This window comes from Gigantopelta aegis, chromosome 15, assembly GCF_016097555.1.
Source record: "Gigantopelta aegis isolate Gae_Host chromosome 15, Gae_host_genome, whole genome shotgun sequence".
Classification (NCBI taxonomy): Eukaryota; Metazoa; Mollusca; class Gastropoda; order Neomphalida; family Peltospiridae; genus Gigantopelta; species Gigantopelta aegis.
The window spans coordinates 33,240,521-33,257,013 of record NC_054713.1 but is presented as its reverse complement, the minus strand read 5'-3'; the positions used below and the strand labels follow the sequence as shown (position 1 = coordinate 33,257,013).

The window sequence follows — 16,493 nt, the reverse complement described above, 5'->3', positions numbered from 1 at the left end:
TGTAGTTTCTATAAATGGATTTGTGAGGACCAGGGATGGGAGTGATACACCAGCTTACTTTATTTTTCTTCCTTGTTATTTAACAAAAAAAACTAACCTTTTTATTATTATGCAGGGCGCCTATGCGAGTGAAATTCTGTTATGGCGATTTAAATTTGCAAAACACTAGCCTTTTGGCGAGTAGATTATTTTTTCAGAATGAAGCTGTCACTGGAACATTTATTTCACTAATCAGTCAGACGACACATATACTAATGATCGAAACTGTAAACATACACTTCCGCATTTTGCCCTGTTTGCGGATATCACACTCGGAGCTCTCCGGCCGACTTGACGATCGAGGTGTTCGGAAAGCCTCGTGACACATCGGGGTTTTCCGATTGTAAATGAGTTTTCACAAAGCATTGGACCAATAGGGATGTTCGCCGAAGCAGGAAATGATGCAGTGCGGCGCATGCGCGTAAAACTGGTTGGCAGAAACCATTTCTTTTATCATTGTAATGGATGACCAGATCACAAAGAAATTAGTTTTGAATGGACCTTTGTCGGCGTATGCGAGTGCATTAACCCCTGAAGCAAAACAACGGTACTACAGAAAGCTGCTTTACGATTCTGAAACTAAAACGTTGCCCGACCCGTACAGTTTAGGTGGGAAATGGAGCACAAATCCAAGCAACTGGCCAGATTTAACTTTTGGAGATATTTATTAGCAATGACACATGATTTTTAAATTTATTATTTTTCTAAAAAACATTTGTGTAAACCCCTTCAAAACAATGTCTATAACGAGAAAATGACAAAAAAATTCAAATAAAAAAATAATTATTTACACTGAAATGGTTATTTCTTTCTAAATAGTGGTGCTCCAAAAAATGACAATTTCACAAATTTCACTGAAAAGTGACCCTCATCAATATTTTTTTTATATATTAAAAATGAAGCAGTTATTTGTTCCAGTTGATTAATTTGGCATCCCAGCATGAAGAAAAAGCTACATTTTTATACCTGGCATCAATTTCTGATCCTTTATCAGGGCTTGAAATTAGGGCACCAATGTCAGCCAAACACTGGTAATGAAGGTAAAGACAGAAAAATAATTATTTAGCTACAATTAAGTATATACAATTAATAAATATCCACAAAAGAAGTTAATGCTAAGCATTTTAATACAAATGATTTTCATTAATAGTCTTTAAAAAATATTTTAAACTTATAATTTGCTTAAGTAAGAGTCAGTGTAAAGTACTTGACATAATTTTTTCTTTCTTCTTATTATTATTTATTTATTAATTGTTTTCATCTTTTTTTACAATACTAAGTGAAAAATTATCTGGATAAGAATATGAATAATTGAAATAAAATCAATGAATAAATGTTCAACGACACTCCAGCACGAAAAGGAAATGAAATCAATATACTGTTTTTCACCAATAGCACACCGAAAACAAAATGACACATGCAATTAACAAATAATTATTTAAAAAAAGCTTTGTTAGTGATGCTGTACATGAATTAAATTGTTAGTTTTGCTAATAATGAGAAATGAAAATTAAGTACATTAAACACAATTCACAAATCATTTATTAATCAAGTGTCATGCACTTACATTATTTCATCATGTTCATTCATTTGTGCAAATAAAACAATGCCAACAAATCACAAAATGATCACGTGTGGATTTAGACAAAATGTCATTTGATTGGTTTGATTCTTAGTTGTGAGTATAAAGCCACCAATTAAGATACCTCAAATTATTACTGTAAGATTCCCTTGTAGATAGTCGTCTTGAAGTGTGTATGTGTACACAGCTGTGTCACCATCATAAACAATGTTGTACCACTTGGAGTAACCAGGAACAACAGAGATGATCTTTCCTGTGTATGTTCCTTCACTGAAGATGTGGCTTACTTGCTTGCCAACAAGAAGTGGCCGACATGGATCGGAATCCTCTTCAGTGAGATTTAAAAGTGCAGCGTCAACTAAGGTGGTCAAGTTTTGTTTCAGTTCCTCTACAGACAGCGGTTGGGACTTTCCATGCAAATTTTTCTTCGTTAAACAATAAACCTTTTTATCAGAGACATATTGTTTCAAAACATTTTTTCGAAATAATAGCTGAGTTTTAAGAGCTTCGCGTTGCGCGGAAACGTTTGATAATGACTTAAAGTTCTCTTCAATCTCTAGCCTTGTCTGCCATAGACCATGATACATTATTCTGTCACTTAGTTTACTTTTTCTTGCCAATTCCCGTCTACGTCTTTCTTCTATCTGTCTTTTCTTCTCTTCCATCCTCCTCAATCTCTCTTGATGTATTTCTTGGCATTGCTGCCTGAACCGTGTCCTTACAAGTCTTCCCTCTTTCCTGGAAGAAGCCAGGAGTTCCTCTTTCTCTGTTGGATCTAAATTCTTCAACCATTCACTGGTCGTATTTAGTGAATACATCACAAATGCTTCATTGACAATTGTTGTTGCATTTGGTCTGTATCTTAGCAAAAAATCCAATTGTCCAAATATAAATTCAGGCAGCTTATTGTGTGGAATGACTGATTCACTTTCACGTCGTTTTTGCATGGTCACATCCCAATGCTCTCCTCCTGGTAAATGATCCTTCACCATGGACTGTAACATTTCTTTTAATGCCAAACACACGCACTGAGCAAGAGGCAGCGCTAATGCATCGGTATCATCTGATTGTGTAAGACACTCAAAGACATCATCTCGTTTAATGACTTCAGCATTGAAAGGGAAAACGGATCCATCAAGAAATTTAGAAGCATCTTGAGCGATGTTTCCAAGGTATTTCACCAGGGTTCTGTAATGTTCATTCATGTCTAAAATGCTGATTTTACTTTCTAACATTCTCCACAACGGAGTGCTTATCAATTTTGAGATCAGCCCAAGGACTCGTGATGCTGCTATAATGACAGGATATTTTAATCCGTTACCTACTGCCTTTTGCAAGCTGTTTGATGGCTCATGATATTTTTGAAAAAAATCTGAAATTCTATCTTTGTGAAAGAACAAAATTTGTCCCACCAGAAAAACGATGTTGAACTGGTTTCCTCTAAACCTAACGAATCGGACTTTCTGATTCCTTGCATCGCAGTACGATTTGAATTTGGAATAACACCCACTTTTTTCATCTCCTCCACGGGAGAAACATTTGCTACAAACCCTCAAGAACTGAATTGTTTGTGCCTCATGTGAGTCATCTGTGCCCGAGTCCAGTGGTAGACTACTTAATGATGTGCTATCATTGTCGTCAGCAGATGATTTTCTGTTAACTATTTCAAATTTGTTAATGGCTTTAGCAGCAACCTCTGCAAAATGAACTAATAAATGCAGTCCACAGAAAAAATTGTTAAGTTTCGAGATTGACTCTTGGTTTTCACCCATAGCATCCCGATTAGTAACAATCTCAGGCATAATTTCAGTCCGATAGTCGGCTAGCAGACGATTAAAGGCTACTTCAGTTGCAGCTCTGTCCGACATCGTATTTTTAATCTTGCTGATAATTTTAGTGCCTCCACCAGTACCCTGTGCCTCAGAAATGTCAGAAATAATTTCTTTCAATGTGTCAAGTGTTGTTTTAGATGATTTGTTAGACATCTCTCTTAAGCCTAACAACAATGGTTCCTTTTTTTCATCTGTAATGGCAAAAACATTATACGTCTTCCCAAACTTGCCAGTTTCATCTGAATAAATAGTTGTATCTGACATATATGGAGCAACTGTACTCGAGTGTTTTTCTGTTACTGCTTTTTTTAGCACTAATGATGTTGTCAATGGTTGCGCGTGATGGAAGTCGATTGGCTTCACAGTTAGCTAGTGTTAGAACTGTCTTAATAACATGTGGTATATTTTTGTTGGAAACATTTAAGTTATCCAGATCCATAACACATTCCATTACAGAGGTACTGAAGCAATTTCTATTTACAATGTAGCTTTGCACATTTACTGCCACAAAACACACATTAACTGTTACTAATTACATTTATAATATTACATATATATATATATATATATATATATATATATATATATATATATATATATATATATATATATATATATATATATATATATATTATTAAGCAGCATGAAAATGTGAAATTAGCACTTATACGGGTCGACCCACTAAACTGGTAGTGGTATTTATATCTTGACCACAGAGGCAGCATGGTACTGAAATAAAAATGTATGATGTAGAGTAAGGACTAACGATGCAGCTGCTGTAGAAAAAAACCTGACATATACATGGAAATTATATAAATTTATTCTTTAAATGTTGACAACATTCATGTAATTTGTTACATTTAAAACATGTACAATGCATTAAACACTTCAATTGTTTTTATATAAACTAAGGGTATTATCTAATGAATGCTAGAATTGTTTTCTTTGATATTGGATGACTAAAATTATTTATTAAAAGAAAGCCTGCTTACACAAAGAATGTTTTTGCCTAAAATTATCTACTGTATTTTGTTTAACTTTATTATTGTATTATTGTTTATTATGGATCATTTATTTTTAGGTCGCTCCAACAACAATAACTGATATATTTCAGGAGATTAAAGGCAAAAGGAAGAAGGAAATTAAGACGGTTCAGGCCAGTGGATCAGCGTCATTGCCACCCTCAGAAGAACTGCACAAGTTGTATGCCCTGGTACCAAATGCATCTTTTTTTTACATCAGTCTCCATACCAGGACTAACAGATAACCTCCCCACTGATCACAATCTGCCATGTATCCAAAAATATCCAAAATTGTTAACAACATTCAGTGGAACACAGTTGGAAGATAATTCTAATTTTGAGACCTACAGCATTTCCAAACAACAAGCTGCTAACTTGGAAATAGCCACAAGGAATCAAGCTGTCAGTCCCCTGTGGTACCAACATAGGATGGGTAGAGTAACGGCATCCAAGGCCCATGACATTTTAACACGCAGAGACACGACATCTCCAGATAATCTTGTAAGGCGCATTGTTGGATATGTTTCGTATGACTTGTCAAAGAAAGAAGCTGTGAAATGGGGAATCGATCACGAAGACGAATGTAGAGTTGCCTATAGTAAGCATCAGACTGGGTCTCATTTCTTGGAGCTAGTCCCGATGGCTATATTGACTGTCAGTGTTGTGGGAAAGGTACCCTGGAAATTAAATGTCCTTTTAAGCATAGGGACAAGACTGTACAGGTAGCAGCTGCAACAGATAAGGATTTTTGTCTTGATTCATCTATGCAGCTTAAAGCGAATCACAGATATTACAGTCGAGTACAATTTCAAATGTACATTACAAAATGCCAATATTGTGATTTTGTTGTCTATACCAAGTGTAAGCCTGCACCAAGTATGGTCATTGTACGACTTTCCATTGATGTCGACTTCTGTCAGAGTCTGATTGCTAAATGTGAACATTTTGTAAACAACTTTGTCAAAAATGAGTTGGTGTCTCGCAAACTGGAAAACCAGCCAGTAGTTACTTCTACCCATAAAGAAGATAACAGTGATCAAACATGGTGCATTTGTGCTGAAGTAGAATATGGTCGAATGATCAAGTGCGACAATGAAGACTGCCCATATCAGTGGTTTCACTACAAGTGTGTGAACATTCGCAGGAAGCCTAGAGGGAAATGGTTTTGTGCTAGCTGTGACAAATAAATAACTATTCATAGTCATGAACAATGTTCAGAAATTGAACAAAAATTGTGAAATTGGTGGCCTTAAATTTTATTTATAAAGTATGTATTTTGAAACAATAAAATGGATATAGCTACTGTTAGCTGATGATTAGTGTAATAAACACCAATAAAGTTATTAAATACACTATCAGGGCTTCTAGAATTTTAAAAAAACCTTCTTTTTTTTTTTTTTACTAGCCATGGGGCATGGCCACAGTACTTAATTACTAGCCTGTTATTGAAATTCACTACCATATTATATAATTATAGAATCCCCGATAATTTAATCGTGGACATGTTACAAAATAAAAGACAGAATTATGTATATACCATTTTGAAGCAAAATACAAGTTAAAAAATCTAAGAAACAAGTTTTGGTTGTAAATTACATAGAGCTGAACAAATGGTGACTATGCTGTCTGAATGGGGAACCATGTGCATACTCATACTACTACTCAGAATGTTCCAGTTTTTCAGTCTTTCAATGGCTCTTTCCACATGTATGCGTACATTAGCAATTTTTCTGGTCTGCTCAACTTCCCGAGCACTAAGCTGCGACTTTCCTCTGGTGAAGGCTGGTATTACCAGTGTCGCATTACGATTTGCCAAGTCCTCTGCTATCAAAAATCCTCTATCTGCCAAAACTTCATCGCCATATTCTAATTTGTCCAAATAACCACTTCTCTGAGTAATAACTTTATCAGATGTCCTACCTCCAAATGCCCTGGATACATAAGAAATTGCTCCTGTTGCAGTTATAGACACAAGAAATTTAATGGTATTGTTGTGTTTGTAATTTGACCATGTTTGGGCCCTTGCTGTAAGTGGTCCAGGTCTCTGAATAAAAACTTCAAAACAGTCGATAATACTAACACATTTTGGATATGTTATTGTAATAATATTTGGCATATTGCGTTTTAGACTGTCTTTGTCTGGCCACTGAATAAGAAAGGCAAGTGTCTCTGCTAACTTTGGCAGCCCCTGATTAAGCATTTCTGAGATTGTGGTGACAGACACATTAAATCGATATGCCAAGTCCTGGTGCTGCAGATTTAATCTCAGTTTCATAATTAAGCACATCAAAACACATGTTGGTGATAAAACTTTACACGAAGGCAATGCCAAAGAGCAAAATGACAACAGCCACATAAACGGCGCTTTTGAAGTTACACCTGTGTAGAACCAATTCTACGGTCGCTTGAAATTGTCTGCTCCTCGAAGCTCAGCCGACTCGGGTTTTCTTTCAAAATACAATTCTCAGTCTGAAGCCTCCCCAGTTCTTCATACAGCTGCTGATTTTCAATCCGTAGGGAAGCTATTTTCCTTATACAAATACTGTGTGTCTCAGCATGGGGTTGTGACTCTGAAAAATAATTTTATTTTGCATATTAAGGGGTATCAAATTAATACATTAAATTTTATAAGTATAATCATGCAAACCTTGACATTCACCCCAAAACATGTCTATATTATGTACATAAAAGATCGCTATACATTATGTACATAACCAGTGCCTTGATGCAGATCACTATGTGGCAGACAATTAATATGCTGACGAATTGTATTTAAGCAATATATACATGTAGATGTACCAAAATGAAGTGTAAATACTTGTCTGACTAGTAAAAAAAACATTGTAACTTAATTTGGTTTAAAAAAAGTTTATTAATACCTACTCTTATTTATTACCATAATGTACATATTTTATATTTAGCATCTATAATTAGTTGTTGGGAGTGTTCACATTATACGTGATTAATATGTGTGTTTGTGTAATTAATTAAATTAATATTTCCCAAACTATGTCCAAAATATTGAAATTTGGATCACATATACATGTACATGCAAATAAATGATTGTCTACCTTCTGCTTGTGTGTCAATAAGATTTTCTGTGTTTGACAAATCTAGTAATGCAGAAGCGGCTTGCTTCTTCTGCTTTTCAGATTTTAGGACCTCCAGTCGCTGGTGTCTGGCATGGCAGATTGTACCACTTAATTTGGTGTCCTGGTAACCCATGTTGATGGAGGGAATGTAGTCAGGACTATTCTTGTCATTGTTTTTCTCTCCTGGAATGATAAAAATAGTCACTTGTATTTTACTGACAGGTTAATTGTCAGATATATGTTTTACTAATACATGTGAATGGGTTCCAATCTAATTATTCCAGATTGCCCAATTTTTACATTGAAAACTACAAGTTTTTAGTTGTGACCGAGTCGTCAATTTTGTCTGGCGGTATAACTCCTCCATAATACACTTTAAATTAAAAACATTGCCTACATATATATTTGAACTCTAATTTCTGATTCATGCTTACTTTAAATAAATTATGTGTAAAATTTTGAAAACATCCGATTCAGATCAAATGTATAAATATTTGTTCAATTTACCATACAAATTTTAAATGGTGTCTACCTCTCCACCCCTGTTTGTTTTCTTTTGGAATGCTAATATTTTGGAATAGAAATATATGTGTTCGACCCATCGGGTAGTTCGACCGAACCATTTGGTCAACGTCGGATATTTCCGTAACATCAGCTAGAAAGTTGAATTAGATAGATGTCAGGACGTTTCGACCCCAGTACGGCCCCAAACCGTTTCGGCCACCAATGCAATATACGGCGATCTAGTGTTCGTGTATACAGTTATATGCTGTAATTGGTATAGTAACACCGGTAATAATATAGATAAAATACAAATTTGTAACATTAATTTGTCTTTGGATATTAATGCTTTATCAGCTGTTTACTTTCTGTCAGCTGAAGCTAGGCGAAATCAACATACCGTACTCGGCGTTTTAACCTCAGCTGGGTATGTAGTATATTTAATAAGAAACCACAGCACATCAGTAGTATGCAGTGTGACTGTTCATTATCTAAGGCCTGTACGTATCTCATGTATATGGCTTGAGTAAATGATACTGGAAATAAACAAAATTATTAAAAAAAAATTATCTTTAAATATAAACACGCAATGTGTGACATCTAAAAATCAATGGATATAGGACAAATCAATGAATAAATGTACTTTATTAACAAAATAAAAATTAGTGCGAATAGAAACATGGGCGAAACGACTCGGTTAGAGGTACGAATCAACCCTGTTCAAAACGACTCGGGGTGAACTAGTAATACGGGCGAAACGACCTGTTATTTGATTGGTATCACGGTTCATCGAAAAGGCACCGTGACACTAGCTGTACTTGAAAGACTTTTACTGATACCTGCTGGCTGAACACACATGACAGGTATGGCAAAGAAAGGATTGCTTGGCTAGTGTCGCGATTCTTCGATCCATCTATAACTCGTTCCGCCTAAATTATTAGAATCCAAAGGTTGTAATAGCCAACTGCGCAAGCGCGGCAATTGTTGGTCCTTGGTTGGTCGGTGGTTTTCCATTTGATGTATCACCAGTTCGAGGGAAATATAGCTAATAACACAGACGAGACCGATAATTTAGTTCGAGCGAAGCCTTATAGTCGACTCGGGACGTATTCGACCCATCATCAGTTAATATAAGGGTTTACCGGACAAAAAACTCGGGACTTCGTATTTGGTTCGAGCGTTGCGGTGTGTTCGACCCTTCCGAGGTCGAGCCAACGAGATTCTACTGTACATGTATATATATATATATATATATATATATATATATATATATATATATATATATATATATATATATATATATATATATATATATATGAGATGTGAGTGGTAGCCTACCCTGTAATATTTCGTTTTTAGCCCCCCACCTCCTAAAATAAATCCATACTGTGATCAATAAACATAGTGATGGGGATCCCCCCCCCCATCAGTTACTTTTTACAGATCTTTATTATGACAGGTGTGTCGGGGTGGGGGAGTCTATTGAAAGTGAGGAGGTAGTATGGGATAATTACAAGATGATCCTGCTTTAATCATATATAACCATATGTATCAGTATATCTTGTAATTATCCCATACTACCCCCTCACTTTCAATAGACTCCCCCACCCCAACATTTTAATTTTTTTTTTAAATTATCGTAAATACTATCTAAATCTGCTACATGTATGTTTGGTTGTTTAGCCACTGTTCCGAATGAATTCGATAAATCCTGTGAGAAGTTATGAATTTTTCAAAAATAACCATGAAAATGTTTTGGACTTAGTTTTTCCCCCATTCATTTGGAACACATCATTTCTTTGCAAAAAGACTATCTCCAAACTAATTGTTCACTTATATTTCACTTATAGAAACAAACAAAAAATGTCTTAATTCCAGTTCACTTATACCACTGATAAACCACTTATAGGTGAAATATATGTGGAGTATCAGTGAAGTATCAATTAACATTTTTTTTCACTTATACTTATACACACTGATACTTCACTTATACCAATATATAAGTAACTTATACGTGGCGTATAAATAAAGTATATTCCACTTATAAGTTTGTATAGGTTATTTCCGTAAGGGATATATATGCTTTTTGAGGTGTACATTATAGGTTGCACTGTAGAAACAACAGTTTCAGTGAGGTTGTCAGTTTATGTCAGAATACACCAGATCCTGGTTACCATAAAGACACATAGCTGGACACTTTTTGAAAAATGTATGTTATCAGTATAGGTAGTACTAAACCAAATAACTTCCGGCTGGGTCAAAGTTGGAGGTGCACCGAACTTTTGATAGAGAAGTGAACACCACAAGTCCTGTGATTGGTTATAAATGTGAGTGTGTTGGTTGTAAAAAAGAATAATTTCGTCTGGGTAAAATAAATGTGCAATTTTATTTCATCTAGTACCAATGTGTCAAGTAGCCTTGTGCTTGAAACATGTATGGAGTACCTGTAAAAAAAAGTACTAAAATTTTGTGCGAAACTAGGGTAGTCATAGACGCTACCCGTTATCTCAGAAACGAGCAGCTTGACCCCCATTTTTTTCTGATTCACTTTAAGTGTAACGGGTGGTAGTATTTATATCCGTGGCGTTTATGTCGGTTGATACGTTGCAGGTAGGAGTTTTAGCCGCATATGTTACTATTGTCGTCTATGGGATTTGATTTGGTAGTATACACCCTAAAGGCTGTTTTTTGTACTGTCATATCTATAGGAAAGTGCATATAAAGACCTCTTGCTGGGGGTTTTCCGTGACGGTAGCAGGGATGTTATTAATAAGAGGCTATTGTCGGTTGTTCACTGCTTATTTAATAAATGTTCGCCGGAAATAGATTTACAAAGAACAAATTCTTTGTTGATAACCTCGTGATATGCATTGGAAAGTTTGTCCGCGATTGGTTGATATACAGTGAAGTAAAATGTCCGGTTTAAGAGATGTCCAGTTTAGAGATGTTAATTTCTGTACTGATTTTTAAAAAAGGACTTTGGAAAAATGTCCGGTTGGGGGGGTGGGGGGGGGGGGGGGGGGAATTCCGGTTTACAGACGGGTCGGTTTTTTGAGGTTTCGTTGTATTTGGTAGTTAATGTATGGTGTTAATATTAGAGAAAAATCAATGAAATTTTGTGATTTTAAGGTTTTAGTATTAAACTTTTTTTTAGGTCTCATGGCCATAAGCGTACGAGGCAGGGCTGGCCTCTAGTGCTGGAGCAAATTCTTATATTCGGGCAACAAAATGCTTACACGAGACCTTTTTACCATGTATTTCTACCCCTAATATTAGTTCATCCATGTAAAAATTAATAGTGATTACCCAGAGTGCGCAACTACGTTGGCCCAACTTCAGCAGGGTCGGCACTATCGCCGTCGCCGACCTGACGTTGTCACGACATTGGCAAATGGTTGGTTCGGGCCGATCTCTCCCCACCTTGCGACCGCGTGAGGAAAACTCTGACCTTCACCTTCAGCTGCAGCCATTTGTGTTTAAATATATATATATCTATATAAATATTCCCAGCATTAATTTCAGGAATTTAACCAGTCATATAAGTATTTGAAACACGGTATAAAATCTCAATGAATATGAATATTTTCTGCTTCAGATAATTTGTTGATTTATATGTGAAATTACGAAGATTTTGTATAAATTGTAAAAAATAAATTACCGCATTGAAGCATTTGCGCCAAAGTTACTTCTGCTTGAATATGTCGGCTCCACGTTAGCAGAATATTGCACCGACGTTAACAAAAGACTCGTTAGAAAAACAAATACTGGTAATTATATATATATATATATATATATATATATATATATATACTTAACTCCAAAAGAAACTCGAAAATTTTAAAATATTAAAAAACCCACATTTGAATAAACTATGTACAAATCGATTAAGTTGACCAATAGCCATCTTGTCAGCGTATCCAATTCCACATAACGCATGAAAAAAACGAGTACAGTGTGACGTCACGCACGTGCTGAAATTGATGACCAAAATCGATCTGGAATGCAAAACGGGTGGATCATGAAAGATGCGAATTGCACGTGAAACACTACCAGGCCTGGGTATAAAAGAAACGCCAGACAGCAATGTTCAACTCATTTTACGAGTAGCGATACAACGATGCCACGACTTAACGCTGATTCCAGACATAGAGCTTTGGGGAATTTGGAGGCCGGAATGGATGCCAGGCAGGTTGCACGTGCTTTCGGTGTCCATGTCTCGACAATCTACCGTCTCATAGACCGATTTCTACAGAACAACAACGTCGTCGACCGTCCACGTAGCGGCCGTCCCAGAGTGACGTCACAGCGCCAGGACCATTACATCGTCCGAACTCACATGCGTGATCGGTTCGTACCAGCCACCACAACAGCCGGGCAGACAGTGGGAACCCACAACCGCCCCGTTTCCTACACCACGGTACGACGTCGTCTGATCGCCATCCACCTGAACTGTCGTCGACCGTACATTGGACAACGTCTCACACAGCGACACCGCCTTGCACGACACAACTGGGCTGTTCTGCATCGACAGTGGCGGAACCGACAGTGGCAGAACATCGTCTTCTCCGACGAAAGCCGCTACTGCTTAGATAGGGCCGACGGTCGTATGAGGGTGTGGAGGCGTCGAGGTGAGCGCTTCACAGATGCGTGTGTTATGGAGAGGGACCGTTGGGGAGGGCCTTCCGTCATGCTGTGGGGTGCCATATCCTGGGGACGTCGTGTACAACCTGTCATCTTCGACAACAACGGCCGAGGACGCGGCAGGGGCGTCACAGCACAGCGCTACATCGACGAAGTGCTCACGCCTGTGGTGGTGCCTTTTTTCGCGGGTCACCGTCAGATGGTTTACCAGCACGACAACGCCAGGCCACACACGGCACGGGCCACCCAGGCATTCCTGGCACAGCACAACATCATCACAATGGACTGGCCAGCTTTAAGCCCGGATCTGAACCCCATCGAGCACTTGTGGGACGAGGTTCAGCGCATGATGAACCAACGCCCTGCTCCCGTGGTGACACAGCAGCGTGGACACCTACAACAACGTGCCCAGGGCTTCATCAGGAACCTCTTCCTCTCCATGGGTAGGAGGTGTGCGGCGGTCATGGCCAGCAATGGCGGACACACCCGCTATTAGTGGACATGTTTGAGTGGCATGTGACGCCATTGAAGAAGCGCCATGGCCTTGACATTTCAAATGACAATGCGACCTCGATTTTTAACATGTCAATAACATGAAATCTCATCTTTACGAATTGTTTAAGTTTTTCATAGAAACGATTATTTTAAGAACTTTGGGACGTATTTCAATGAGTGCACTCAAAACCTCCAATCTACGTATTCGCGTTTCTTTTGGAGTTAAGTATATATATATATATATATATATATATATATATATATATATATATATATACTTATTTTTTTTTTTTTTTTTTTTTTTTTATTGTCCCCAGAAATATTTGGCAGTGTCAGGGTTGAGGTGCCCTGAGCTCACTGACGTACACATATTTTAATTATATATATACATATATATGCACTGTATATACAGACTATTTACATAAAACATATACTGCATTAAAAAAACTCATCCACTCACCTACTCACCCCCCCCCCCCCCCCCCCCCCCCCCGCACACACACACACACAAATATCCATGTACATCAGTTTTCATACATGTCGGTAATTAGTTTTAATTATTTCTGGGAGCAAGAAAGAAGAGAAAGAAGAAAGGGGAAAAACGAAATATCAGAAGTGAAAGAAAAGAATAACTGGTTGCAAATTTTATCTTTCAATGTTTGTCTCTAAGCCAGTATGTTAAACTACAGTTGAAAAAGTTCATGTAAAATTGTCAATAAATAAAGTATACCATTTCTTCCAATATGTTTCTAAATATTCGTATTCACAGTTTTTAAGCAGAATACACCTTTGAATTTCTAATTTGTTTTTAATTGTCCGTTGTAATGATCGTAAGTTCAATTTTAGTTTTTGCATTTTTATAGAATAAATATAATATTTTATATTAATAATCATCCAATTTACTACACTGCTGTTTTGTTCATTAGGCAAACCTAAGATAACTATAATTTATTAAAAGTAATATGTTCACCCATAGTATTGTTATCCAATTTGCAATAGATTTCCATAGTTTTTTTTAACAAAATGACAATCGTAGAATAAGTGTTCCATTGTCTCTGGTAGCAGATTACAGAAAGTACATTTATTGGTATCTATATAGTGAATAGTGTATAAAAAAGGTGAGTATTCGATGCAATATTCTGTACTGAAACCACTGCAAAGTTGTATCTCTGGTACATTTAAAAGGTATGCTATAATATATTTTCCATTCCCTTAATGAATAGTTAAAACCTTTTTCCTGATATTTTAATTGTGATTTTGGTATTTGTGATGTTTTGCATAGCAGTTTATATTGTTCCTTGCAACCTTGTTTCTCTTTTAAAATCTGCTTTAACTTTTGTGGATAAACTGGTTTATAATTAGGGAAAAAATTCAGAGTTTGACAATTTAATTTTCCATATTTTTCAATGAAACATTTTACTGCTTTAATTAAAGACGTATAATCTAAAAAAAATCGTTATTATATTATACTTCACCATAAATTCGTCAAGTTAGAAAGCCAATTAAATCATTTATAAAAATAATTCCCTTTTCGGCATACTTTTTGTAGAAAATAGGTTTTTTATCGTTTAATATTTTACTGTTGTGCCAAATATTGACACCAACTATGTCGTCTTTACTTTCAATGATTTCTTCACATTGAATTTTTCTCCAGCTTTCAAGAACATCTTTCCAAAAAGGATTACTTGTATTTTGCATTTTCTTGCTAACAAATTGATCCCCATATATAATTAAATCATGTATTGATACCTTTGTAATAGATGAAAAAAAGATGTATCCATTTTGAATCATTTGTAAGTAGTCTTCTTATCCATGTCCATTTTAAGGCTGTTATATAAATTGAAATATTAATCATTCTTAATCCTCCGTTTTGATAATCTTGAATTATAGTTTCACGTTTTATTTTTTTCTGCTTTATTTTCCCATATAAAACTATAAAATCTGTTTTTTTAACTTTTGGACTAATTTTTCAGATGGAGTTGGTAATGAGATTAGTAAATTTATTATTCTGGGTAATATTAATGTTTTTAAAACAGTGAGTCTGCCTAATAGCGTCAATTTTCGTGCACTCCAGATTTTCATTGTACTTTCCATTTCTAATACTTTTGGTTCAAAATTTTCTTTAAAGGGACACACCCTAGTTACGTTTATTTGTTAACCATTACGGCGTTGTTTTTCGCTATTAAAACCCATTTTTCACAAATAAAATTGCACTTTACTTACATTTTATTATTTAGAATACACATTTCCATTCACCTGAAGTGCTTTTTGGTAATCCTGATGTTTGTAAAACCACGAAATGCATTTTTTGCATTTTTTCACAAAACGTGTTGTCGAGAAAAAACCGTTAAGCAAGCGAGGTCCAATCTATTTTTAATGTCACAGACGTTGGTATATCACGTGACCGTTATCATTTTGCTTCGGTTTGTTTTCTCGTGCACGGTTCGCGCAATCAACATCCGATTTGTTGTTGTTCATTTGTGAGATTTTTCTTAACAGTTCGTGAACATTTTCAGTAACAATAAAGTTCAGACAAGTAAGTGTCTCAATACAAAACGTTACAAACCCTTAAAACCAATAATTTTGCTAAGTCTTACGATATCTGGAGAGGGGATACAACCAGGACAGAACAGTTGGAACATGTCCAGGAGAGGTGAAACGAACGCACCCCAAGTCTGTGAAATTTGTCGTGACGTAGGCATTGTTGTGCTTTTACCGGTGACATCAGAATACTAACTTTCAAAATTATTTCAAGCAATTGGGACATGGGGATTCCCATGGTACTTATCGATATAAAACCCGCTTTTTCACTCCATTTGATAAAAACGTGATCTAAGTGTGTTACAGGTTTGTAGATTAACCAAATTATAATTTATTTTCGCTGGATGGAACTAGGGTGTGCGGCTTTAACTATATCTTTTAGATTTAAAGAGAAGCGAATTGCCAATAAAGTAAACTTAGTTGAACCCCATTCTAATTTCCATCTAGTATGATAAAAGACTTCATTTGAGATTTTTTTTTTGCCAATCCATATTGTCTTTGATTTAGAATAATTTAGCTTCAAACCTGACATTTTTGCAAAGCAGTCTAGAGTAGTAAGTGTGCCGTACAGTGACTCGGGAGATCCATCCAAAATAAAAGTAGTATCATCTGCATACTGCGAAATAAGATATTCTTCTCCATCAATATAAATTCCCTTAATATTCTTGTTATTGCGTATTAAAATGGCCAGTATTTCTGCACATATTATAAAAATGTAGGGCGATAACGGATCGCCTTGTCTGCAGCC

At 36.1% G+C, this 16,493-nt stretch overlaps 2 protein-coding genes and 1 long non-coding RNA gene across 3 annotated transcripts in view; 1 reads left to right on the top strand and 2 right to left on the bottom strand.

The window, feature by feature from the left end:
* The first annotated feature begins 482 nt into the window (after positions 1-482).
* On the top strand, positions 483-7,552 carry LOC121390482. The gene is made up of 2 exons (XR_005960216.1): positions 483-586; positions 4,535-7,552. It is a non-coding gene; the product is annotated as an uncharacterized LOC121390482 (long non-coding RNA).
* On the bottom strand, positions 1,217-3,923 carry LOC121390480. Its single transcript, XM_041522308.1, has one exon. It carries the CDS (start codon positions 3,715-3,717, stop codon positions 1,747-1,749), a length of 1,971 nt encoding a protein of 656 aa, XP_041378242.1. The 5' UTR covers positions 3,718-3,923; the 3' UTR covers positions 1,217-1,746.
* LOC121390481 overlaps positions 6,849-16,493 on the bottom strand; it is a 22,672-nt gene continuing 13,027 nt past the window's right edge. The window contains exons 2-3 of the mRNA XM_041522309.1: positions 7,547-7,750; positions 6,849-7,045 (exon numbers count right to left, since the gene is read on the bottom strand). Of these exons, the coding sequence (XP_041378243.1) occupies positions 6,849-7,045; positions 7,547-7,750 (401 nt within the window). The remainder of the gene's footprint in view (positions 7,046-7,546; positions 7,751-16,493) is intronic.